This window comes from Psittacula echo, assembly GCF_963264785.1.
Source record: "Psittacula echo genome assembly, chromosome: 5".
NCBI classification, from domain to species: domain Eukaryota; kingdom Metazoa; phylum Chordata; class Aves; order Psittaciformes; family Psittacidae; genus Psittacula; species Psittacula echo.
The window spans coordinates 50,620,156-50,631,741 of NC_137739.1; the positions used below are offsets into that span (position 1 = coordinate 50,620,156).

Here is an 11,586-nt window from a genome sequence, read left to right on the forward strand (position 1 = left end):
AGAGCTGAGGAAACCCAGACCACAGCTCCATGAGATTGCTACTCATGCACACTCCCTGGTCCCATTTGCCAAGATGGACAAAAGGACACAGAGAAATTGTCAGGACTACAGACAAATGACTGAGCTTCTAACTAGGCTTAGGTCTTACATTCTGCTAATTCATCAGCGTGCGGAAAACAGGAAGTGACGTGAGTCATTGCTGGACATGACAGGTAACAGTCCAAGATGTTGACAAAGGCTTCTGACAGTACTTTGAGAGAGGGTGGATTTTATTTGGTTAAAGTGGGAATGACATGAGAAACAGTCAAAACTCACAGACAATTGGTGAGGAGTATTGGGGAGCTTTGAGGGAGTATAGTCATGCAAGGCCAACAGCACCTAGGTAATCATATCAGTACTAAATGAGGCTGAAGTTGCCTGGATAGCAATATCAGACAAGTGTTCAAGCAGTGCTAACACTAGCAGATTTGAGTTCTCAAACACAACCAAAGTCATTACATAGCAGAGATATGGAGGAATAAATAAATTTTCAAAATAAAAGTACAGTCAGATGGATACTTATTTTAAAACATTTTAAAGCACAGATAAATGGCAGTCAATTCTGAGAACTCTGAAGTAAAAGACTGCTTCAACAGTAATTTTTGCATTCTTCACATATTTTCTGGAGAGGACTTGCCTGTGTAGTATTCTAGAATAAACCCCTGAGAGTGTGGGTATTTGCTAACCATTAAATTGAATTCTGGGGTCAAGTTAACATCCTAGTAAAGGAAAAATACTGCTAAATTTTCTCTAAATCCTTTCAACTCATACATAAATTAGAATTAACTGATAGATACTTACATTGAGAAAAGAAGAAGCTGCCACTCTTCCTGCTGCTACAATGAAATCCATAATGAGCATGGTGGCTCCAGGCAAACCAAGTGAAAAGAACTGAGGAGAACAGTGCTTGATGATTGTATTGACAATATCCTTGCAGAAGGAAAAGGAACAAAAGAAAAACAAGAGTATCAACAACAATGAATTAAAAAAAGGCAGCTAATTATTAAAGCTAGAAAGTAAGAATGCAAGAAAGCAAATGCATTGTGGCAATTAAGACACTCGTTACTGAGCAGAGTAGCATAAAAGGATAAATTCCTTAAGCATACTCATATTAATGTAAGCAAACTATGATATATATTAAATAGATCCATTTAAGCTTGAACAATATTGTACAAGGTCAGTACAAGGTCACATTTTATATTAATTTATATTTAGCTTTTAAAGTTATATAGATGATTAACCATTCATTTAAATATGTACAAAAGAAACATACAGACAGCCAGGTATCATACCTCCATGTTTAATCCTCTCCAAGTACCATCTGACTGTCACTTTAAAGAATGTATTACATTCTTCCATATATTGGTATGTAACCAAAATATAAAGAAAGAATCACAATAAAGTGTTATGTAACACCTCTGCTACATAGTTATCCAACACAGATTATGTTCTTGTAGACTTAGTGAGGAAGTTTTTAAAATTAATATACAAGATGCAATTTCTTAAGAACTATTAGAAAAAAGTATAAAATGTTTTAATTCTTAAAAAAATCCCAAATTCAGAGATAGGCAAAAAAAACCCCGTTTTCTCCTTCAAAGAGCAGTAATACCCAATAGAATGGCAGTATGTCATAGGAAGAGTCGCAATCCAACAAGAAAAGCAGTGTAAACTGGCTGTTAGAAGAGAAAAACTGGAGGTCCTATCCATAGCCATTTGTGGAATAATTTTAGACTAGGACTAGCTCTATTTTGCCCAGTTAATGAAAACAGGGTTGTCTGAATCTTTGATCTCCCTGAGCTTCTAACTGCTCCTCAAAGAAAATCACAAAACCAACTTTTTCATACTTCTGATGCAAGCCTTTAAGAGTGTTTAAGCCACACAGTATTTTCAGACTTGTTAATATTAAAAGCTGTGAAAAAGATCTACTCCCACTGATTAGATACACTCAGTATGCCTCACTTTGCTGCTTCCTGTACTTGCTGTATGAACCACTCCAATGTAGTTAGCACAATTTACTTTCCCACCAGCTAAACTGTTACATCAGGGAGCAAGTAAGAACTATAGACCTTAAGAATCTGCTTCCTCCTCTTTCTTGCACGCTTCAATCTGTAATATATGATCGGTAAAAAATGAAAAAGCATCTTCTCTGCCCTCATGTTTGCTTGAAATGGACTCAAAAAAAAATCCCATTTCTGATTATAACCAAAGACAATTTATCAAAGTTTACAAAAAGTATCAGTCACATAACTGTTTTCAAATCACTCAGTTGAAAATCCATTCAGCATTTCTGATAAAACCATTTTATTATTAGTTATAAAATTTGTATTAACCTGAATTTTGTAATTGAACTTACCTGATCAACATGAAGAAGTCCACAGTGCATTATATTGTAGAAATGAGTTAAAAAATCCCTGTTTGGAGAAACATCTTGTCTTCGCTTCATTGTCTTACAAATGAGTTTATAAGCGTGTAGCTTCCCTTGTTTGTATTTATCAGTCAGCATTGTTGCCTACAGTATTAAAATGATATTTATTATTAAAAAATAAAAAAATTACATCAAAAACTCCTCTATGTCTACAAGAACTTTTATTTCTGTTTCACTATTTAGTGCTCAAATTTACCTTGAACAGCCATGGTGTTAGAATTCTTAGTGGTGGAATTAAAACTGGTGGAGATGGTGAAGTTAGGTTATCTGTTGATATACCAAGATTGTCTCTTATCTGCAATTATTAAAAACACACAAACAAAAGATAAATATTTAAGGAACATATATAAGGTGTTGGGTTTTTTTCTTCTGAAAAATCCTGCCCTATAAGGTCAGGTTGGAGAAGAGGTTCAGTTCTTTCACCTTGGCCAGATTCTGCCATAGTTCACACAGGTAATCAAAAACCTGAGCATGAATCTCTGGATCCATGATGCTGTTGACATCTCCCAAAATTCCTAGCATTCGCCTCCACATCACAGTAGCAACATCTGCATGCCACCCTGTAAGTGTTCCCCCAGCCATCACACTGCAACATTCTGAGGGGAATTCACTAGTTTCTGTAATGGAAGAAAAAAGTATAGTGAGACCTACTTCTCCAGCAAATGTAACAGTTATATCACAACTTTCCTTGCATTGCTTTCTTAAAACCAAAAGGAATAAAAAGATCCGGCTTTCAGAGTAAGATATTTCATACCCATTCAGCCATCTCAACACTGGATTTAACAATATGTCAATTATCGAACTCTGCAGAGGAAGAATTCTCTTGTGTCATATAATCTTTCCATAAATAGCATCTAAGGTCACTACTGGAGACCTAGTATGGATTTGATGGACCTAGTAAGTTCACTCCATTTCTAACTGCTGCCTTACAGTCTTTGGAGACAATGAATGTCCAGAACTCCACTTGCCTGCTTCCATGTAAATTTACATTTCAAGTTTACATATTTCCTAATAAAACAGAAACACGATTTTCCTTAGAATCTATTAGAAATGTATTTTATTGCAAATTAAAGAGAAAGGCGAGAGTAAACTTGCCTCTGGCTGCTGTTCTTTAAGCAGTAAATTTGTATGATTGGAGAGGCAATATTCAGTAAGATAGCACCACAATCTAACCCTCACCTAGCTCTCTTTACACATCAGTGTTATGCGAATGAATGTTCTTTCTTGTGTGGAAGATGAAAATCTCATAGAATCATAGAACAGTTAGGGTTGGAAAGGACCTTAAGATCATCTAGTTCCAACCCCCCTGCCATGGGCAGGGACACCTCACACTAAACCATGTCACCCAAGGCTCTGTCCAACCTGGCCTTGAACATTGCCAGGGATGGAGCATTCACAACTTCCCTGGGCAACCCATTCCAGTGCCTCACCACCCTTACAGTAAAGAACTTCCTCCTTATATCCAATCTAAACTTCCCTTGTTTTAAGTTTTAACCCATTACCCCTTGTCCAAATCTAGTTTGTCCATACAAAGAAAACTCTGACAGATAATGATGCCTAAAGTCTACTCAGCTCACACTTAATTAGCTAAACAGCCACACAAAACTAGCTAACAAGCCACAGTTTTAAAGCAGCAGGCATCCCACATTTCCTTTCTGCCCCTCTCAGACAGATTTTCAAAACACCTCAGCAACAGAATTTGCTGAGATTTTAGAAAAATCTCACAGCTCCCACAGGCATACAAAGTCGAAATTAAACCTGAAGTCAGCCTAATCACATAGCTTCTTCTTTTGAAGATCTGGACCACTGTGGTAGAGACACTAATGGTTTCTAGGCTGTAGATATCAAAGTGCAAAGCAAAATGATGATATTTCTGCCCATCAGTAGGCTGCTTCAAGGAAAATGGTCTGAAATATAGATCAGATATTCTTCTTTTTCCATGAGACCAAATACAGGAGAAATGGGAACTCTGCATTTACAAAGTGAATGCAGTCTAGAATTCAATAGCTGACATAGTTGAAGGAATTATAAATTTGTTTAAATGTGAAAGGGAAATGAACAAAACTTCCAAGAAGAAATCATAACATTACTTTAAAATTACGTCTTATTATTTGTAAATCAATAATAAAACAGTCCATGGCAGGGCCACATACTAGGTTAAGCTGCTATAACTCTAAGCATCAAAAAGAACAATTATAAACGTGTGGACTATAAATCCACTGCTAATAATTCCAATGAAATGCAAGATAAAATGCAAAAGGTTTTTGTTTGCTTTTAAAGGAAATCACGGTAATGAAATATCTCTTAATAGTGCAGACAAAACACCCTTGTACAGGATTGTTTACAACTAATGTGATACTAGCTACTTCAGGGTATTGCATTCAAAAAGAAAGAAAGAACAGGTTTATGTTTTCTGTTCCAGATATTGCCTAGGTCATCTGGCGTCTGTAAAACAGAGTGGTGGAGCTTCTCATCCAGCTGCAGATCCTTCTGCTCAATATGATCTGCATGAAGAGTGGCAGGAGAGGGTGTCTGTGATCTGGATCCAAGAGCAGATTGGATTGGAGAAGCACTTTCAGAGCCTGCAAATGCAATTTTTAACAGTTACCTTAAAAGCCGTTTCTATTTTCTTGAGCTACTGAAATGTTGTCTAAACGCAGCATTAAAACTGAGCTACTTTTATGTATCAAATTGGGCCAAGAAAAGATAGAAAAACTATAAGCAGATCTCCCTGTGAATGGTGCTCCGAAAGAAAACAAGTAACATGCAGGACAGCTGAGAGATTAACATCAAAATCAGATACATAAATGGATTAACAGAGCTCTATTTTAGGTGCATATAATTTTAAATGTGTTTGTTCTGCAGCACTTTCAGTGCTCTGTACAGTCAAAATTCTCTTCACATTCCCTCACCTACTCTCCAGCAATTTAAGCAGAAATTTTCCCAGAACAACTGTTTTTCCAGGTTTATGGATGCATTCAAGTTAATTTATAAATAAAAGCTCAAACCAGTAACTAACAATCTTTGATGCTTATGTACCAATTGGCCTGAGAAAATCCATACAGAGGGGAAGTTCTGTATAGTGAGAAGAATGTTATTTCCTCTAAGACAGGAAAATACAGGTGTTTGAATGGCGGTGCTGCAAAGGCATTTTTCCATGATCACCACTGAGCAACCTCTCTAGGCAACTATTTGGTCTCCTTTACTGAGAGATCTGCAGAGAGGGAGTAGGTATTTGTATTTTACTTCTGCACTACACTGGTTTCGCTTCCTGAATTTGCTTAAAGAGGCGTATAAGAAGCTGGGTCTGGCCAGAACAGTCACATCACAGGAAACAAGAGAACAGATATTCAACACATACTTCCCCACACATCAGCATATGTTAAAATAGAAGAATTCAAACCTATTTATTTTTAGCTTTAGATAAACGTAACTGGGATCCAAAAATATTATATATGAAGCTCAGTATTAGAGAGAAACCGAACTTTAGGAACAGAATGAAAAAGTGAGTCTCCTAAAATAGTAATTTTCCCAATCACTGGCTGTGAAGTGCTCTTTCTTGGAAAGAGAACAAATTGTTTAAAAAACTTGACAGAAAATGTCAGTGTTATCAGAACAGAAATTGTGGTAAATAACCTTAATCGCTAAACTGCAAAGGTATCTATCTGCTTTAAATGGCACAGGCAATGAAGCTTTTGCCATCAATTTAAATCAACACCTCTATGCAGGAGACATTTGCACTACTGCTTCACACACAAACTACTGTTTCATGCAACAGGTAATGATACTCTCCTCTTGCTACCAACCACTTGTTTTTCACGTGCTTACAAAAATATTGTAAACTACACTTAGATGTTCAAAGAAATCCTTTCCTACTTCTCTTCCATTCTGCTCATTAAGCGGGGATGGATGAAAGCAGATCAAGAGAAAGAGTGAGAAAGACTGATACAGAGGAGAAAAAGTGAGGAAGAGTGGGATACAGAGGGAAAGAAAGGGAATGAGACGGAAAGAAAGAGTGAGGAGACCTTCATATGATGGAAAAGAATGGACAGAAATAATTACAGAAAATTTGCTGAACTTCAGGAGTCCTGTCAGAAGCACCAAGAGATACACCAGCATATGTGGATCCCAATTTGACTGAGACTATGTGGGTGCAACTTGTTCTAGGACTAGTAAACAACAATCAGTAGTAAACTCAATTGTGTGCTAAGAATATGAATAATGGCTATATACCAAGAAGAAATTTTCCTTCCAAAAACCTTCAAAGCAAAACTATTTAGAAACACATGGATTTCTGAGCAGCCAAACCACTGAAAACTCATTTTTTATGAGCATGTTTTGAAGCTGACTTTCTGCATGGATTTGCTGATGTCTAATACAGTGAATTCAAGTTGCAAGCCTCCCTGCCATGGGGCTCTGCATACATGCAATTTTCACTAGATAGCTGCCTATCTTTTATAAAACTTTGAAGAAAATAATGTCCTTCTGTTTTCTTATATGGGGTTTGTGTGCCTATATCTATATAGATATCTGATATCTATATATATATATAGATATCAGAAATTAGACAATGGACTCCAACATTGTTGGGAGCATGGAACAGTCAGAGAGAGACAGACAGTGTAATGGCACAATTCTTGCTTCTCCAGGAAACCCAGCTAAATGCATGTGACACACAAAAGCTGCCTCTCTAGAACAGTGGTCTAAACAACAAGAAGAGAGAGCCACAGAATTTCTCAATGGACAACTCAATCATTAACTGCAATCTTATTAATGCAATTACAGTGCAAACTTAGACAAAAACACCAAACAGTAATGAAATTATTAACACATAAAAACAACCAGAAAAAGAACATATTTTCTGCAAGGACTTTCAACAAGCACAGAACAAAGAGAAAATGAAGAGAACAAAAGTCAAGCTGAACATTGCTGAACAAGCCAAACAGCAATGTACAAGAAAGCTAACACTGCTTTCGGCACAAAGGCAATTTTAGAAAGTGAAATTGTGGCCAGGGAAGGAAAGATGTCTTCGAATATCTCTGAAAATGCAGAATTTGATTTCTCACAGAGAAGATGACACTGTATGTAAGTATAAGCTTTCACAGGTAAATAGGTACTTGTTCCCAGGGTAGCAACAGGAATGGTAGTGCATACCAGTTATGGAACAAGGAGTATGAACATCTTTACTTCTCATTTACAAATTCTGGCAAGAGATTGTTCTTCCAAATACTCCTCAGAGAGGAAGGTTCTCTCTTTCAGAAAGAAAGCCCATTCAATTTGGGTAAACTGCATCTCTTGGTGGATGTTAACCTAATTGTTATTCCCTCTTTCTCAAGAAACAGTTGGAAAGTAAACTGGTGGAGGCTCAAGCTCATCAACTGAGACTGTAAAACACTGCTTCCAAACAGGTTTACTTTTTCATGAAATCAACAGCGAAAGTAATAAAAAAAAAAAAAAGAATGAATTTTTAAGTTACACAAATGGAAACTGATCTTACATGGCACAATAAGTAACATTTTGCATATTAAAAGTTCCTCTCAGTTACACAACAGACAACGTATAGAGAGGTTAAGACATACATATATAGAAGAATCCCATGACACTTCAGCGTGACACACCGATTTAAAAGAGCACTTTCAAAGCCTTCCAAGGAAAAAACTCTTGCCAAAAATTAGCCATTTGACTACCAGGAATAGGACACTTGTAAGAGACCTGGTATAAGTTATGTGGTAAGAGTTTTCTCCCTAGTAATTGTATAGATTTTCTCATGAAAAATTTAAAATACATTTAACATCAAGCCAGGGATCATATGGGTAACTAAGTCAGACAAAGGTTTTCCACTTATGTTACTTCATACATTACTTTTCAATAGCAATCAAAAAATAATTGAATCCAAGAATCATCTTATATAGAATACAGATTCATTGCAGAAGCTGGAACTTGCATTCTTCAGGGTAGGTGGAAAATATCTGAAATAAATGCTTTTTTAGAAGTTTTTTTTTTAACTGCTTTACCAGTAATAGTTGCAGCTTCAGCAGACAATGGTTGCTGATTGAGACTACTTGTTTCCGAATCTATGTGGAGTGTAGTTAGACTGGCCACTTCTTGCTCCTCGGCACTCTGTTGCTGTCCTGAAATTGCATTGACGTCAATGGAAGCTGGTGTCCCTGCCTCAGCGCCAAAGCTGAAATCTGAAGGAGGAAAGCACTGTATTAACTGACAACCTAAAAATATCATTAATATAAAAAAACAAAAGCCCAGGACCTCCAAATTCCTCCATGGAAAACATGTATATGCATCTCCTATGTTGCTAACACACTGTTGCAAATTTACATAAAATGTAACAATAAAAAATAATTTACTATTATGAATATTCTCGCTTCTGTCACGAAACTGTGACTGTACTTTTGGAGAAGACATTCCTATTGCATGTCCTGTTTTTCCTAAATACTGCCTTCAATAGTAACAGCGTGACTTGTGCAAAGCCCTGGACTTGTGCAAAGCGTTCGACACTGTCCCACATGACATCCTTGTCTCTAAATTGGAGAGACATCAATTTGATGGGTGGACCACTCGGTGGATAAAGAACTGGCTGGATGGCCACACGCAAAGAGTTGTGGTCAATGGCTTGATGTCCGGCTGGAGACCAGTAACGTGTGGTGTCCCTCAGGGATCGGTGTTGGGACCGGTCTTGTTCAACATCTTTGTCGGTGACATGGAGAGTGGGATTGAGTGCACCCTCAGCAAGTTTGCCAATGACACCAAGCTGTGTGGTTCGGTTGATATGCCGGAGGGAAGAGATGCCATCCAGAGGGACCTCGACACGCTTGTGAGGTGGGCAGATGCCAACCTTATGAAGTTTAAACACGACAAGTGCAAGGTCCTACACCTGGGTCGGAGCAAACCCAGGCACAGCTACAGGTTGGGCAGAGAAGAGATTCAGAGCAGCCCTGCTGAGGACTTGGGGGTTTTGGTCAATGAGAAAATGAACATGAGCTGGCAGTGTGCGCTCACAGCCCAGAAAGCCAACCGTATCCTGGGCTGCATCAAAAGAAGCATGACAAGCAGGTCAAGGAGGTGATCCTGCACTTCTACTCTGCTCTTGTGAGACCTCACTTGGAGCACTGTGTGCAGTTCTGGTGTCCTCAACATAAAAAGGACATGGAACTGTTGGAACAAGTCCAGAGGAGGGCCACGAGGATGATCAGGGGACTGGAGCACCTCCCGTATGAAGATAGGCTGAGAAAGTTGGGGCTCTTCAGCCTGGAGAAGAGAAGGCTGTGTGGAGACCTCATAGCAGCCTTCCAGTATCTGAAGGGGGCGTACAAGGATGCTGGGTATGGACTCTTCATCAGGGACTGTAGTGACAGGACAAGGGGTAATGGGTTCAAACAGGGGAAGTTTAGATTGGATATAAGGAAGAAATTCTTTACTGTAAGAAATTCTTTACTGTACTGGTGAGGCACTGGAATGGGTTGTCCAGGGAGGTTGTGAATGTTCCAGCCTTGGCGGTGTTCAAGGCCAGGTTGGATGAGGCCTTGGGTGGCATGGTTTAGTGTGAGGTGTCCCTGCCCATGGCAGGGGGGTTGGAACTAGATGATCTCAAGGTCCTTTCCAACCCTAACTATTCTATGATTCTAAGTACACCCACAGGAGAATAAAGTGAGAATAATGGAAAAATACATTAAGGAATTTACTTCCAAAACCTATAAGCTGGAAGAAATATCCAAGTTGGTTGGTAAAATGCTAACTTCAAACTAAAAATATAATGGCAAATGATATTCTAACAAATGTTTTTTTCAACACTAAATTAAAAACGTCATGGTGAAACTTTGGTTTAAATACGATCATTAAGTTGCATAACATCTACATACCTAAAACTGTAATTTCTTCAATAAATTCTACCACGTAAACATCATTTCTGTCTTACACAACACAGAAAGTCATAATCCCTGGCAACCATAATGATCCTTTCTGTTGAACAAGGGTGCAAATGTATAAATGAAACAAATAAAAAACATTATGTTATTATGCAAAACATACTGATTTTACCGTGATATTGCACTTAATATCTTGATTAATCTATAGCTACAGAAAGACTGCTGTAAAAATATTAGAAAACGTTCAAGTTTTACTTAAATGTTTTCAGAAGAATTAAAATAACTTCCAAAATAAGTAACTTTTCATTTTTATATTTTGTGCAAAACAGACAGATACACTCCAGGGAGAAGACAATATTGTTGTAACTTCTGTTCACTGTTGTTCTGCTTTTTTGTACAGTAGTATATTCCAGTGCTGATTCATATAGTATACTAAAACCACAGTAGCCTCTCTCAAGGACTCTGCTTGCTCCATTAACTTGTTAATGATTTCAATGGGAAATCAAAATAAGCTCTCCTTACAGAAAACTGCTGCTATACAACTTGACCAAAAAAAAAGCAGAAATAAAAAAAAAAAATTTTTTTTTTTTTTTTTTTTTAAAAAGAGAAAGCAAGCAAGCAATAAGAAATGTTATACTAATTTTGGAAAAATATACTTGCTTTCAAATTTGCGTCCATCATACTGGAAGGCGCTGAAGGAGTCAGAGTGGCTGTCTGAACTGATGAGGTCACTGCTGCCCGCGCTGGCAGGTGACGTCCATTCAGAAGGCACGCCTGGGTCGTCTATAGGACGCATTTGGTTCTGTTTGTTCAATATATCAGGAAGGTCTTTAGGAACTTCCAGGCTGCCAGGACTGCTTCCTCTTCTTGTCACATTCTAAACAATAAAAAGACATAAGTTACCTTATGATCTTGGATGGGTTGTTTTATATAAAACGGAAAAAGCAATCCCACATTTGCAAAGGTCAGAACGTAACATACAGTTTAAAAGTACCTAAACCAGAAATTGTCATCATACTATATACATAGCCAAGACTTTCCAAAATCCCAGACAGGCAGCAGCAAGTGAAGAACATGTGCAGTCCCAGAATTTCATAAATACAGATTTTATTTGCAGAATGAATTTTTGGGCACATACCTTAAAAGGCTAGGGTTCAGACTAGCAAGTGCCACACATGTATTAGGGAAGACTTGAGAGAAAAATAGTAAAAAGTATATTACCTTCAGATTATGCCTAAATCA

The 11,586-nt window shown here is 37.7% G+C and overlaps 1 protein-coding gene across 4 annotated transcripts in view; it reads right to left on the minus strand.

The window, feature by feature from the left end:
• Positions 1-11,586, minus strand: part of RALGAPA1 (Ral GTPase activating protein catalytic subunit alpha 1) — a 132,699-nt gene that overhangs the window by 68,767 nt on the left and 52,346 nt on the right. For all 4 annotated transcript variants that reach the window (XM_080618067.1, XM_080618066.1, XM_080618065.1 and 1 more), the window contains 7 exons: positions 11,001-11,221; positions 8,479-8,648; positions 4,894-5,046; positions 2,888-3,081; positions 2,661-2,759; positions 2,393-2,548; positions 841-969 (listed from right to left, as the gene is read on the minus strand). In XM_080618067.1, the coding sequence (XP_080474193.1) occupies positions 841-969; positions 2,393-2,548; positions 2,661-2,759; positions 2,888-3,081; positions 4,894-5,046; positions 8,479-8,648; positions 11,001-11,221 (1,122 nt within the window). The remainder of the gene's footprint in view (positions 1-840; positions 970-2,392; positions 2,549-2,660; positions 2,760-2,887; positions 3,082-4,893; positions 5,047-8,478; positions 8,649-11,000; positions 11,222-11,586) is intronic.